At 39.3% G+C, this 14,727-nt stretch overlaps 1 protein-coding gene across 2 annotated transcripts in view; it reads left to right on the plus strand.

The window, feature by feature from the left end:
• Positions 1-14,727, plus strand: part of LOC133613352 (MOB-like protein phocein) — a 30,557-nt gene that overhangs the window by 12,757 nt on the left and 3,073 nt on the right. For both annotated transcript variants that reach the window (XM_061970841.1, XM_061970839.1), the window contains 5 exons: positions 8,985-9,085; positions 9,173-9,215; positions 12,521-12,607; positions 12,701-12,780; positions 12,853-12,964. In XM_061970841.1, coding sequence (XP_061826825.1) covers positions 8,985-9,085; positions 9,173-9,215; positions 12,521-12,607; positions 12,701-12,780; positions 12,853-12,964 — 423 coding nt within the window. The remainder of the gene's footprint in view (positions 1-8,984; positions 9,086-9,172; positions 9,216-12,520; positions 12,608-12,700; positions 12,781-12,852; positions 12,965-14,727) is intronic.

A 14,727-nucleotide genomic window follows, 5' to 3' on the forward strand; every position in this document is an offset into this window, starting at 1 on the left:
CAACATTAGATACACCTGCAGACTGCAGGTGTACCTAATTCACAACTCCTCCAACACGAACATTATTGTTTTTGCACTTTTTGGCTTCTTATTAAATAACTTTTGTAACCTATTTTCATGGGCTTTCCTCTTTGTGATGTTAAGTTCCTGTTATGCGCTGTTATACAGTATATACCTTGAGCTCTTATTTTGAAGGCGCTAAGAGCGGAAGTGATGTCACGTTGCGGAGGTTTTTGAAAGAAGGTAAATAAAGTGGTCCTTGTGTAAACTGGAGCCTCCGTGTTTGTTATTTTGTAGTTTCATACAGTATAGGCGACATTTATAAACCCTCGGTTACACTTTTTTAAATAGATTCAATCTTGCACGTGGAAAGTTTAAGTGAGGGCTTTAGTTGCGGCGCATGGACTTAATTTCTAAGTAAAGGTAAGACCATAATAACGTTTTTTTTATTAAATGTGCTTTTTTGTGTGCTACAGTTTGTATGTGTAAAGTTAAAGTTAAGTTAAAGTACCAATGATTGTCACACGCACACTAGGTGTAATGAAATTTGTCCTCTGCATTTGACCCATCCCCTTGATCACCCCCTGGGAGGTGAGGGGAGCAGTGGGCAGCAGCGGCGCCGCGCCTGGGAATCATTTTTGGTGATTTAACCCCCAATTCCAACCCTTGATGCTGAGTGCCAAGCAGGGAAGAATGCTGGTATGAGCTTTTAAACATAACCCGTTAACTGCTGCCAATCAAATGGTGAATAAGATACTCTTTAGGGTTCATATGTTTGTAAATCTGACTGTGATGAAGTCAGTGCCTCACCAGCCATCAACCTCACCGCACGTCACTGCGAGACAACATTTCTATAAAACACTCACATTGTGCTGTGAATCTTTGATAACACTTTTGGAGCAGAGAGACCTTCTCATTTCTGTCACAACTCAGATGGAAGAGTGAATGTGATGCTGAAGTAGGGCTGGGCGATATATCGATATACCGTATTTTTTGGAGTATAAGTCGCACCGGAGTATAAGTCGCACCTGCCGAAAATGCATAATAAAGAAGGAAAAAAACATATATAAATCGCACTGGAGCCCGGCCAAACTATGAAAAAAACTGCGACATATAGTCCGAAAAATACGGTACTCGATATATTGCGGGTTTGTCTCTGTGCGATATAGACAATGACTATATCGTGATATTCGAGTATATGTTCTCACGCAGTTGCTTTTAGCTGCGGGCATTACACTACAGGCTCTTCTCACTCTTTCTCGTCTCTCCTTCTCACGGAGACATAAACAAGTGCACCTTCTTACATACGTCACATACGTATACGCCCTCGCGGAGCAGAGAGGTAGCAGCATGGGTAACGTTAGAATAGAATAGAAAGTACTTTATTGATCCCTGGGGGAAATTCAGCAATGCTGTGGTGCGAGTGGTACTACGAGAGAAAGAAGGTGCGAATTTGGTAACAAATGAAGGAAGAATTAATTCCCAAGAAAAACAGCACAGGGTCCATCGTCTGGCGGTGGTTTGGCTTCAAGTGGGAATATGTCACATACGTATACGCCCTCGCGGAGCAGAGAGGTAGCAGCATGGGTAACGTTAGAATAGAATAGAAAGTACTTTATTGATCCCTGGGGGAAATTCAGCAATGCTGTGGTGCGAGTGGTAATACGAGAGAAAGAAGGTGCGAATCTGGTAACAAATGAAGGAAGAATTAATTCCCAAGAAAAACAGCACGGGGTCCATCGTCTGGCGGTGGTTTGGCTTCAAGTGGGAATATGTCGAACAGACAACCGTTATTTGTCAAGTGTGGGGCAAAAGCGTTGCTACAAAAAGTAGCATTACTGCTAATATGTAGCATCATTTGAAAAGTCACCTGCTAGAGAATGAAGAGTGCTTGAAACTCCGCATGTCAACATCTCCGTTCGGTGCCACACCCACAAAATGCCGAGGCAACCATTTCCACATCAACACCATATGAAAAAAAAAAACGACATAAGGAGATAACGTCCGCCGGAACCTACCACATAGCGAAGGACATACCCTGTTTGATTTCCTATTATGCAGCTCATTTTTATTTGACAGTTATTGAAATATCTTGTGTGACATCATGCACAAAAGTGCACTTTATTTGTTTTAAACTATTGTAGTGGCGTTCTGTACAAAAAGTGCACTTTCATTTAGTGTTGTTTTGATTTGTCATCTTAGTGACATCATGCACAAAAGTGCACTAATAGCTTGTTTTAAAATGTCTCTGACAATCTTGCACTTTCTGTTTTGAAATGACATGAATGTTTGTGCCACTGCTTAATAACTATTTAATTAATAAATACAGTTTTGGTCAATTGACTTAGTTGTGATTTCCCTCTCTGCATGAAAGTTTGAAATGAGCATATATTAATGCAGTATGAAGAAGAATGTTTTAATGTAGACACATAGAATCATCATACTGCTGTGATTATATGCATCAAGTGTTCATTCAAGGCTAAGGCAAAATATCAAGATATATATCCTGTATCGCGATATGGCCTAAAAATATCGAGATATTAAAAAAAGGCCATATCGCCCAGCCCTACGCTGAAGACGTCTACGCAGTCCACCAATATTTTTTTTTGTATGGATCAAAATACTGGACCACAACAGTCATGCCAACATTTACACTTTCAGTACACATTTTGACCCTTAAAAACATTAACATTAAAAACATTAAAGTACCAATGATTGTCACACACACACACACACACACACACACTAGGCTTGGTGAAATTTGTCCTCTGCATTTGACCCATCCCATCCCCGTGTTCACCCCCTGGGAGCATTAGGCAGCAGCGGTGCCGAACCCGGGAATCGTTTTTGGTGATTTAACCCCCAATTCCAACCCTTGATGCTGAGTGCAAAGCAGGGAGGTAATGGGTCCCATTTTTATAGTCTTTGGTATGACTCGGCTGGGGTTTGAACTCACAACCTACCGATCTCAGGGCACACACTCTAACCGCTAGGCCACTGAGTAGTAGTAAAAAGGCTTGTTTGCTAAGTGAGTTTGCTGAGTATGAGGTTGTTTCAGATGCTGCTGCTGCGGCTTGTTGTGAAAATCCAGTTTTGCAGCCTCTTCTATAGCGTCTTGGAAAGTTCTGGATCCAATCCAATCCACTTTATTTATGTACCTCTAGCACATTTAAACAACAAAAATGTTTCCAAAGTGCTGCACAACAATATTAAAAACAATATTCAAATATCCTTAGCTCCACCAATGACTGAATAAAAACCGCTAGGCCACTGAGTAGTAGTAAAAAGGCTTGTTTGCTAAGTGACTTTGCTGAGTATGAGGTTGTTTCAGATGCTGCTGCTGCGGCTTGTTGTGAAAATCCAGTTTTGCAGCCTCTTCTAAAGCGTCTTGGAAAGTTCTGGATCCAATCCAATCCACTTTATTTATATACCGCTAGCACATTTAAACAACAAAAATGTTTCCAAAGTGCTGCACAACAATATTAAAAACAATATTCAAATATTCTTAGCTCCACCAATGACTGAATAAAAACAAAAAATAAATAAATATAAAAATAAATATGATTAAAAACGAGTTTAAAGGGTAAAACCAATTAAAACAGTAAATAGAAATCTAAATAAATAAAAAAAAACACAGAGAACCACACAACTCACGTAGTGTTAAAAGCCAAAGAATATGTTTCCTTTTGATTAAAATCAGGAGTAACTGTACAACAAACTTCTTCCTTGGAAACGACAAACAATATTGTCAGTAGCTGCTGTCATAAATTAGCTTGAATTTTGCTTTCATATCTCCCCTTTTTTCTTACGTTTTTTTCCAGTGGCCCCCAATGAGAAAGCTTATTTATTGGTAAATGATGTTATTAGAGATTCACCCGATTATCAGCGCCGGTACTTGGCATATTGACTGATATCGGTATCTGCCTTTTTTTTACAACGACAATAGACCTACCATACTTTCCAGACTACAGACCGCACCAGGATTTAAGCCCCTCCCACAAAATTTTAGAAGAAAAATTTTTTTTTTCACATATTAGCCTCACCGGACTATAAGCCGCAAATATATACGCTGTGAAATAAGTTATTTACACATAAATATTTTGTAAATGTTTATTTACATACCTTAATTGTTTTCAAACAGTTCCTTTAAAACGGCTGATCAAACAAAACAGAACTCATCGTCATGGACCCACTAGCTGCGGAAGCTAGTTCTCCAATCAGCTAAACAGACTCAATAACTCCACGGTGACGTTTTGGTGAATTTATTGAGGAATTTGTGGAACTGAAACAATACAAAAGGACTGCCGTTGTAAGTTAGTAATACTAACACAGACACGTGTAAATGTGTTAATGGTTTAGCTAATGCTAACGACGCTAGCTTTATACCATTACAATAGTAAAATAACACACCTACAGACATCACACATGGGACAGTTTAGTACCGTATTTTCCGCACTATAAGGCGCACCTAAAAACCACAATTTTTCTCAAAAGCTGACAGTGCGCCTAATAACCCGGTGCGCTTTATTACGATTCATTTTCATAAAGTTTCGGTCTCGCAACTTCGGTAAACAGCCGCCATCTTTTTTCCCGGTAGAACAGGAAGCGCTTCTTCTTCTACGCAAGCAACCGCCAATGAAAGCACTCGCCCCCATAGAACAGGAAGCGCTTCACCCGCCCCCATAGAACAGGAAGCGCTTCACCCGCCCCCGGAAGAAGAAGAAAAAACGCGCGGATATCACCGTACGTTTCATTTCCTGTTTACATCTGTAAAGACCACAAAATGGCTCCTACAAAACGATCCGGTTCATAAAAAGACGCAATCTCTCCATCCGCACACGGATTACTACCGTATTTCACAGCAACTGAACCGCACTGTGGAACGGGAGCACGTACGGTGAATATTCGCTCCACAGGGAATGAGAAGTCATCCTTCACTGTGGTTCTAGCTTGCCATGCTAACTTCCACCCATCCAAAAGAGACCTTTCCAGCCGGCGTCATCATAAAAGCTAACTCGAAGGGATGGATGGATGAAGAAAAGATGAGCGAGTGGTTAAGGGAAGTTTACGCGAAGAGGCCGGGTGGCTTTTTTCACACAGCTCCGAAGGCGAACACACCTTCACTAAGACGGGCAGATAGCGCCGGTCGACATACGCCAACATCTGCCAGTGGATCGTAAATGCCTGGGCAGATAGTTTCGGTCACAACTGTGGTCCGACCTTTCCGGAAGGCAGGATTCACAGAACTGCTGGACAACAGTGACACTGACTCCGGTGACTTCGACGAGACGGAACCGGCCATTTTGGATCCCGTATTCGCCCAACTTTTCAATTCGGACACCGAAGACGAAGAATTCGAAGGATTTACGAATGAAGAATAACTTCAGAAGGTGAGCGCTATGTTTATTTTGTGTGTTGTGACATTAACGTTCGAGCAACATTATGTTGCTATTGTTCTACACCATTTTGAATTTTACTATGTTTGTGATTGCACATTTGCGTACATTTTGGGACAGAGTTGTTAGAACGCTGGTTTTCAATATATTATTAAAGTTTGACTGAACTATCTGACTGTTTTTTTGACATTCACTTTAGCGCAGCGTTTTTTTGACATTCACTTTAGCGCAGCGTAGGCGCGGCTTTTAGTCCGGGGCGGCTTATTGGTGGACAAAATTATGAAATATGTAATTCATAGAAGGTGCGGCTAATAATCCGGTGCGCCTTATAGTGCGGAAAATACGGTAAGTAAGAATTTTTTCAGTAATATTGTAAAACTTACAAACGTTGCTTGGAGTGATGAATGAAGAAACCATACGAGTAGAAACGCTATGGACAACTAGGAAGACGGAACAGCACTTGTACTTTCGGTTCAAAACTCCAGAACAGAAGAGCACTGCAGCACCTGCAGTGAGCGAACTCGTCCAAAAGCACAAACAATAACATCGCCTATTCGGTGTCTTTGCTTGCTTTTTATAAAACTATTTGCTTTATGGCCGTCAGCGGGGAAACAAATCCATAAATTAGCCGCACCGTTTTATAAGTCGCAGGGTTCAAAGCGTAGGAAAAAAGTAGCGGTTTGTAGTGCGGAATTTACTGTACATCAGCAGATACAATATATACACGTATGTTATCAGTATTTAGTATATAAAATGTGATCAGTGAAGTAGGTAATAAGCATCAGCCCTTTTTTTTTCACCGCAGCGGCCCCGCCAACTGACCCCTCCCCCACAACCCTTCCCTCCCTCCTGCTGTGCTGGTCGCTTTTCCAGTACGTCTCTTCTGCTTAACTGTAAAAACTTCCATTTTTGCGGTGAAATCCAGTTTTTGTCCTTCTTACCCGGCGTCTTCCCTGTGCCGTTGTGTTTGCTTTCACAACTGCAGCGATGGCGTCTGTCTGCAACACTCGGAGCGTGGGCTCATTAAAGGAGCGCCGCAGGGTTCATGTTCCGTGATCCACTCAAATAATGTGACAGAGATGGATGGACATGAAGAAGATACCTCTGCTAAAAATCCAAATTTTGTGTAAATATCTTGAGAAATAGGAGACTTATTGAATATGTGAATAAAAGCAGGCATCATCTGACACATTCTCATACTTTCTGTAACATCCAGGCAGAAATGATGTCAGTCAGCTTGAAAAATGTCTCACCTATAAACTTTGTGAAAGAGCCCAGAATTATTTCCATTTAAATGTCAGCAATATTTCAAAGTTTCTCACGAGGCAACCTTACAATGTAATAAATCTATAAAATGGTGTAAAAAAAATAGTACCGTATTTTTCGGACTATTAAGTCGCAGCTTTTTTTTCATAGTTTGGCCGGGGGTGCGACTTGTACTCAGGAGCGACTTATGTGTGGAATTATTAACACATTAGCGTAAAATATCAAATAATATTATTTAGCTCATTCACGTAAGAGACTAGACGTATAAAATTTCATGGGATTTAGCGATTAAGAGTGACAGATTGTTTGGTAAACGTATAGCATGTTCTATATGTTATAGTTATTTGAATGACTCTTACCATAATATGTTACGTCAACATACCAGGCACCTTCTCAGTTGGTTATTTATGCCTCATATAACATACACTTATTCAGCCTGTTGTTCACTATTCTTTATTTATTTTAAATTGCCTTTCAACTGTCTATTCTTGGTGTTGGCTTTTATCAAATACATTTCCCCCCAAAAATGCGACTTATACTCCGAAAAATACGGTAGATAGCAAGTTATTGTGATGTAGAGAAATCCCATATTTTTATCAATTTTCCCAGTAGATTTCCCATATTTTGAAATACAAATCTTGATGCTCCTCTTAAACACACATAATAAAAGTTTTTGTGAAATCCCCTTTTGGTTTTTGCTGCTAAATTAACCACAACATTATGTCGCTGCTGGTCCGATGTTTCGTTAAAAATAATGTTAAAAAAAATGACTTGTCCAGCTCTTTACTGACATGTTCTATTCATGTTTAAATAACATTTACTGCAAATGAAACGAAGGCTCCAAATTGACTACTAACAATCGGTATTGGCCCTGAAAAAACATATGGGTCGATCTCCAGTTATGATTAGGGATGATTTTTGATAAGAAATTATCGAGTTCGAGCCCATTATCGAATCCTTTTATCGAACCGATTCCGTATCGATTCTCTTATCGAATCCAGATAGGTTGTTGTATATGGAAAAAAACACAATATTTGGTTTAACAAAAGCTCACTTTTATTTTATAAGAAAAAAAATAAATATTGACTGTTACGCCCCTAAAAAAAAAAAAATATTGACTGTTGTTACCCAAAGTATATTAGGTGGGATTTTTCAGAAAAACAAATATATACAGTAACACAAAAACAACCTGTCTCTGTGATCACTATAGGTGTATAAATAATAATATAGTGTTAAATAAAATCAGTCCCTTGGGGACAAAACTGAAAATAATACAGCTCTCTAAAAAGTGCACTTATGCTACTATTGAAACATACTAACTACACACACTATGACACTAAGAACACCACAGTCATCAATCAACAATTCTTCCCCCCTTACATGAGAGCGAAGCCTGGCAATAATTGCATATTGCCTGTTCTGCCCTCACTATACGAGTTGAGGTTATACAGCTTGGCAGACAGCTAACAAACAATCCACAGCAGATGAATCCATTTAGGCTCTTTATTGTTGTTGATCTTGCTTTGTCTTTTCCTATCTTTACTTTTGTCTTGCACTGGACTGGTTTTTTTTGTTTTAAACTGAATATATAAGTTATGTGATTCAATTAACATACTGAAATGTAATACACAATATGTAAATATTAGCTTCACACAACTACACAGTACTATCATCAAACAAATACTTCTGAGTGTTGAAACTATTTTGATGGTGGAAATATACGACTGGCAGCCATTTTAAGTCCTCAAAACATCCATTGAAACAGTGCACAAAAATCGTTTTTCAATAAACATCTTAGTATCAAACTTAACCACGTTCCACCTTAATATTGAGTTACATAAACAAGTTAAACAGTTTACTTACAGACTTATCTTTTCCAAGGCTTGCAAGAGCTAACACAACTTGTCTACTTCTCAATTGTCTTAACCCAGAAGTGCCCAAACTAATGACGCGTAGTATTTTCATATCGCCACAAGGTGTCAGTAAGAGTCTACAATCAAATGGGCATAACATTGCAGGTCCCACAGGGCATTTCCTGTACTGGGAAGGGATTTGTTCCCAGGGATTCGAATAAAGAACCAACTCTTTTTCTTTACTATAGTGGCCTCGATAACGGGAACCGGTTCTCAAAAAGGGATTCGAGTCCTTGGAATCGGTTCTTTTCTTATCGAACAACCGGGAGAACAGATTTCGAACATCATCCCTAGTTATGATAGGTTTAATAATGACTGGCTGCCCTTGTTTGTTTTATTGTCACCAAAACATCTCGCCGTGAACAAGCTCCGCTTTAACGAGGCTTGATGTGCACCTATTGTCTTACAGTACATCCAGCAGAACATCCGCTCAGATTGCTCCAACATAGACAAAATCCTGGAGCCTCCGGAGGGTCAGGATGAGGGCGTGTGGAAGTATGAGCACCTAAGGTATGAAAATGTGCGACTACAGTTTTCATTTGCTTACTTAAGAGGGTTTTATTTGTGTTGTCTGATTTGTGTTCTGTCGATTTGTAGACAATTTTGCCTGGAGCTCAACGGACTAGCGGTCAAACTGCAGGTAGGTGCACCCTCTACTGGTTAGCTTGGTGCCAAGTAGTAACAAAGTGTACTTACAGACAACATTGTTCTGCTTAATAAATACCTGGCGTGGAAACAGCAGTTCAGAAAACCCAGTCGGAGTCATATTTACACACAGGACTGCAATCCAGTGAAATTTTTACTTGGGTTATAGCTATTGGCTGTTCTAGATCTTAGTCTGATTTTCATAATTGGCCATGACGCATGTGTAGAGAGAAGAATAACCTTGTGAGAGACAGAAAGTGAACAAAAACAAAATACAACTACAATTGAACTTTGTTTCAGTTTTTTTATGTGATTTTTGAGAGGAAGGAGGGCCCCACAGCAGCACCCACTGCTCCTTGAAAAGAGCGATACGGGTCTTCCTGTCATTCTCCAAAACCACTAGAGAATTTGCAAGATTTGTCACTATTCGCTTCTTTTAAAAGTCTTTAGAAAGGTCTAAAGTACTCAAGAAATATGGTGACAAACCCCCACTAAGTTAGCAAAGTTGGTCCTTCCTGCTACATCTTCTTATTCTCCGGCAGGCCAAGTCAGTGCGCATGAGCTCTGTTAAGATGTTGGCTAAGAAGTTACGATGCAAACCGTCACCATCAAAGGGTAGCTCCAAATCTATTTGTGCAGCCCACCACAAATATATGAATGTATATGAGGGCAACACTGAAGGAGCCATATTTTGGTGGTAGGGCTGGGCGATACGGCAAAAACCGTATCACTATATAACAGTTTTTCATTGGTCGATATCAATAATTATTGATATTTTTTATGACCTCTGGAAAATTAGGACCAGGAGAAAAATATATTGAATGAAAAAAAAAAATGTTTTAAATGTCACCTTCCGCTGATTATAATCTCCTCAGCTGTCAAGGCAGAAAGGAAAGGAAATGTCAACACAAGCATGGAAAAAACTCAATGTAAACAAAATTGTAAAATAACATTGAACACTTAACAATAAACACTTAAAACAAAGGTGCACAAAAAAGGAATATGTAAGAAAGGATTAAAGTGTAACAAATAAGTGCAAACTGTGGAAATGTTAACATAGAGAAAATAACTATTTTCTGCAGCTTTAGTGCCAGGAAGTTACAGCTGTGCTCTAAAGGGTGAGCACGGCCAAGGTGGTGTGGTATTACCGGTCTTGGTGGGGACGAGCGCCTTGCATAATTTAGAGATCACATTGGTCTGACTACGGTTCGTTTAAAAAAAAAAAAGAAAAAGAAAAACTGTCCAGGTGACTTTTCCTGTTTTATCCACAATTTCTTAATTTTTACTTTCTCTTCTCACTCCATGCAAGACAACAAGGGGGCGCAACCCAACCTGATATTTGATACTGTCACCTGATTGGCTGTTAGCGTGTCCCTCCCACTGATCAGTGATTACTTTCTGTGTTGCTCGGTTACCAGAGAGCGAGTGCCTTTGTTCATGCAACCCAACTTGCTTTGCAACTTCCGTTTTCCTCAGGCGAAGAAGAAAAAAAACATTTCATCAAACGCATTTTTTATTAATATTTATTACTTGTCTTATCACGATATATATTGATATTGTTTTATCGCCCATCCTTATTTCGTACCTGATATAAAGAAAAAAACCTCTTATTTAATATATAGGATTATAGATAGAGATGTCTGATAATGGCTTTTTTGCCGATATTTGATATTCCGATATTGTCCAACTCTTAATTACCGTTTCCGATATCAACCGATACCGATATATACAGTTGTGGAATTAACACATTATTATGCCTAATTTTGTTGTGATGCCCCGCTGGATGCATAACCACCGATAGGTTTTCCAAGATAAATCAACATGGCACTATCATATTTATTATTGAAGTCACAAAGTGCTTTTTTTTTTTTAACATGCCTCAAAACAGCAGCTAGGAATTTGGGACATGCTCTCCCTGAGACCCACTACAACTATGGGAAGTACTATACTTTGACTTTCACAAAGTGCATTATTTTTAATTTTTTTTAAACATGCCTCAAAACAACAGCTACAAAAACAATGAAGGCACACAGCTTCAGTCCAGAGTATACTAGAGTCATAAAGTCAACAATAACATAGTCATCCTTTAGTGCAAGACTGCCTGGCATACTGTATAGCAGGAAATTATCAACTGAGCTCAATCTGCCCTGCTCTAACGTATTTGTATGAGTAACACAAATGTGCTGCAAGCTAGTGGTGAGTGCTTGAAGTGGCCTACCAGTCAGTCAGAGCTTCTGAAATGCTGCGTTGAGATAGGGGTGGTTTTTGTTGTATGTTTGTTTTTTCTCGGCTGAGTCTTTAAGCGACAACTGTGTGGTACTACTTTTTTTCACTGTTTGATTTTCATCCATCTTCCGCTTGTATTCATCGTGTATCTCCTTATGATTCTTAAAGAGGTGGGAGATCAAATTGCTCGTCATTGCAAATTGCCAGTTTTTTATCCGTCAGAGACACTTTAAAATAATCCCAAACCATGTCGTTAGTCAGTCACTGAGCGAGCTGGCTTGTTAGCCAGGCTACAGCACCGGCAACAACACACTCTTTGTTGTTGTTATGCTGCGCTCGCGGCGGTTTGATGAGGTCATCAAGCGTCGCCAGTAAACTTCTCATGCTGATGTCGTGCTGCAATTCCTGTGCTGTGTGTGGGAGAGGGGAGGGGCAGCTGACTGGGAGACGCAACTGCTCTGTATTTCTCATAAATTTTACTTTTTGATACCGATAATTTCCGATATTACATTTTAAAAGCATTTATCGGCCGGTAATATTGGCAGTCCGATATCATCGGACATCTCTAATTATAGATAATGAAATTAAGGACTATAGTTTTCTTGGATTATTTTTTTGTTTAAGTATTTGAGTGTCCAGCGGGATTAATGGGACATTAAAAAATGTGTTGCATAATGAGTTTCCCTAATAATTTTAGGATTTTTAAATAAACAAATATTTACAATAAAAACTTATGGAGGGAAAACCCCCCAAAAAAATTTAAGTACATTTGTCTTCCTATTTTATGTAAATAATACATAACAGGTGTGTTAAAAGGGCGTTGCGATGCATACCTCCACCTGCTGTACGGAGTTGTAATAAAATAATAAAATAAACTACTTTCACAGACAGTCCCATTATAATGTGTTTATGACTGAGGGTGCCAAATACATTTGTGGGGTCCGGAACTAAAAAAAAAAAAAAAAAATGTATAGGAAGTGCTGTTATTAAAGATAATATTCAACAAAATAACAGACAGAGCTTTATTTATCCTCTTAGTCAAGGACATTTAGTCAGTTGTTCCCTTGCACGCAGAGCGAGTGCCATCCAGACACCTGCACCCAGATGACAGCCACCGAGCAGTGGATCTTCCTATGCGCTGCCCACAAGACCCCTAAAGAGGCAAGTCCCAGGCACTGTCTTCCCAGACACGACTCCTTTTCCCAATCTCTGTCCCCTGCTCGGCGTTGATTGTGTTTTCGTTTTCGTTGACAGTGCCCCGCCATCGACTACACCAGGCACACGCTGGACGGAGCTGCCTGCCTTCTCAACAGCAACAAATACTTCCCCAGCAGGTTAGTCGCGTCCTTCACGTCACTTCTTCACACAACAGCAGCACGTTTCAGCGTTTTTATCGTCGCCGGCAGGGTGAGCATCAAGGAGTCGTCAGTGGGCAAGCTGGGCTCGGTGTGTCGTCGCATCTACAGGATATTCTCCCACGCCTACTTCCACCACCGCCAGATATTCGACAAGTATGAGGTGCGTACGCTCCCAAAATGGCCGTTGGCAGCGCCATTGTTTACTCATGCATAATTAAACATGTCGGAAACGTGGTAGGCAGAAGCGGACCCTATTCAATCCACGTTTCTGTGTTGTGTACCAGTGTAGCTGTTTTTACTCAAGGGAATGAAAATGTGTTTGTTAGTACAGATTGAGCTGGTGAAGAACTCAATGGAGGGGTCCCGATACAAATGTTTCACTTTCGATTACGATACCAAATGTGGCCGGTACAGATATTGATGCAGGACGATATCAGGAGGAATCATACATACTTTTTATAATTTTGTAGCGTGGAATGTTAGAAATGGTTTAATCAAGTGAAATTGGTTAAACAGAGTTTGATTGATTGATTGAAACTTTTATTAGTAGATTGCACAGTGCAGTACATATTCCGTAAAATTGATCACTAAATGGTATCACCCGAATAAGTTTTTCAACTTGTTCAAGTCGGGGTCCACTTAAATCAATTCATGATACAGATATATACTATCATTATAATACAGTCATCACACAAGATAATCATCAGAGTATGTACATTGAATTATTTACAATCCGGGGTGTGGGATGTGGAGGGGGAGGGTTTTGGTTGATATCAACACTTCAGTCATCAACAATTGCATCTTCAGAGAAATGGACATTGAAACAGTGTAGGTCTGACTTGGTAGGATATGTACAGCAAGTAGTGGACATAGAGAGAGAGATCAGAAAGCATAAGAATAAGTATCTACATTTGCTTATTTACATTTGATTATTTACAATCCGGGGAGGTGGGATGTGGAAGGGAGGGTGTTAGTTTAGGGTGGAAGTTTCCTGGAGGTGTTCTTTTAGTGCGGTTTTGAAGGAGGATAGAGATGCCCTTTCTTTTACACCTGTTGGGAGTGCATTCCATATTGATGTGGCATAGAAAGAGAATGAGTTAAAACCTTTTGTTAGATCGGAATCTGGGTTTAACGTGGTTAGTGGAGCTCCCCCTGGTGTAGGGTGTATTGTAGGTTTGAAAACGCTAACTTGTTCATTATTAACAGTCTGGAATGGACTTCTACTGTCTTTAAAGTGAAATAGAGTGGTAATTGTCTATACTGAGAGGCCAGAATAACTCATTAAGTTAAGATCATGAGGCAGTTGGTTGAATGATGCGGACACGTTTGATACTGGATATTTTCTAATAGCCTTGGACACTTTGAATGTGTAAGTAATATGCAATACGGCTGGGCGATTATTGCAAAATTAATAATCACAATTATTTTGATTATCAAAATCACAATTATTAACACGATTGTTCACTAGTATTTATTGTACCACCAAAATTCAACTTTGAATATATTGTGTATGATCCAGATATAAATCAGTAACAAATGAGCAAGTAAAAAAATCATAACACATTTGAATAAAAGCAATATGAAAAAAAAAAAGTTTTTCCGTTTTTAAAGTTTTTTTAAATTCCGTTTTTTTACCTTTTAGATAGATAGATAGGTCTTTATTGTCATTGCACAAGTACAACAAAACTTTTAGACTTATTTTACCACCATAGAGTGTGTGCTTTTTGTAATGTAATAACGTTTTGTTAATGTAAAAATCCTCACATTTATAGATGCACTACATCATTGGACAGTTTTGACCAGTATTTTAAGTCAAAGCATAATCATTTTGTAAATGTATCAATAGGTGTTTAAGTGTTGAAAGTACTTTTTTGAAACCATGATTTTGTGAGCACAGTCAGACCTTATGTCGAGCACAGCGCT

Source organism: Nerophis lumbriciformis, linkage group LG13 (genome assembly GCF_033978685.3).
Source record: "Nerophis lumbriciformis linkage group LG13, RoL_Nlum_v2.1, whole genome shotgun sequence".
NCBI classification, from domain to species: domain Eukaryota; kingdom Metazoa; phylum Chordata; class Actinopteri; order Syngnathiformes; family Syngnathidae; genus Nerophis; species Nerophis lumbriciformis.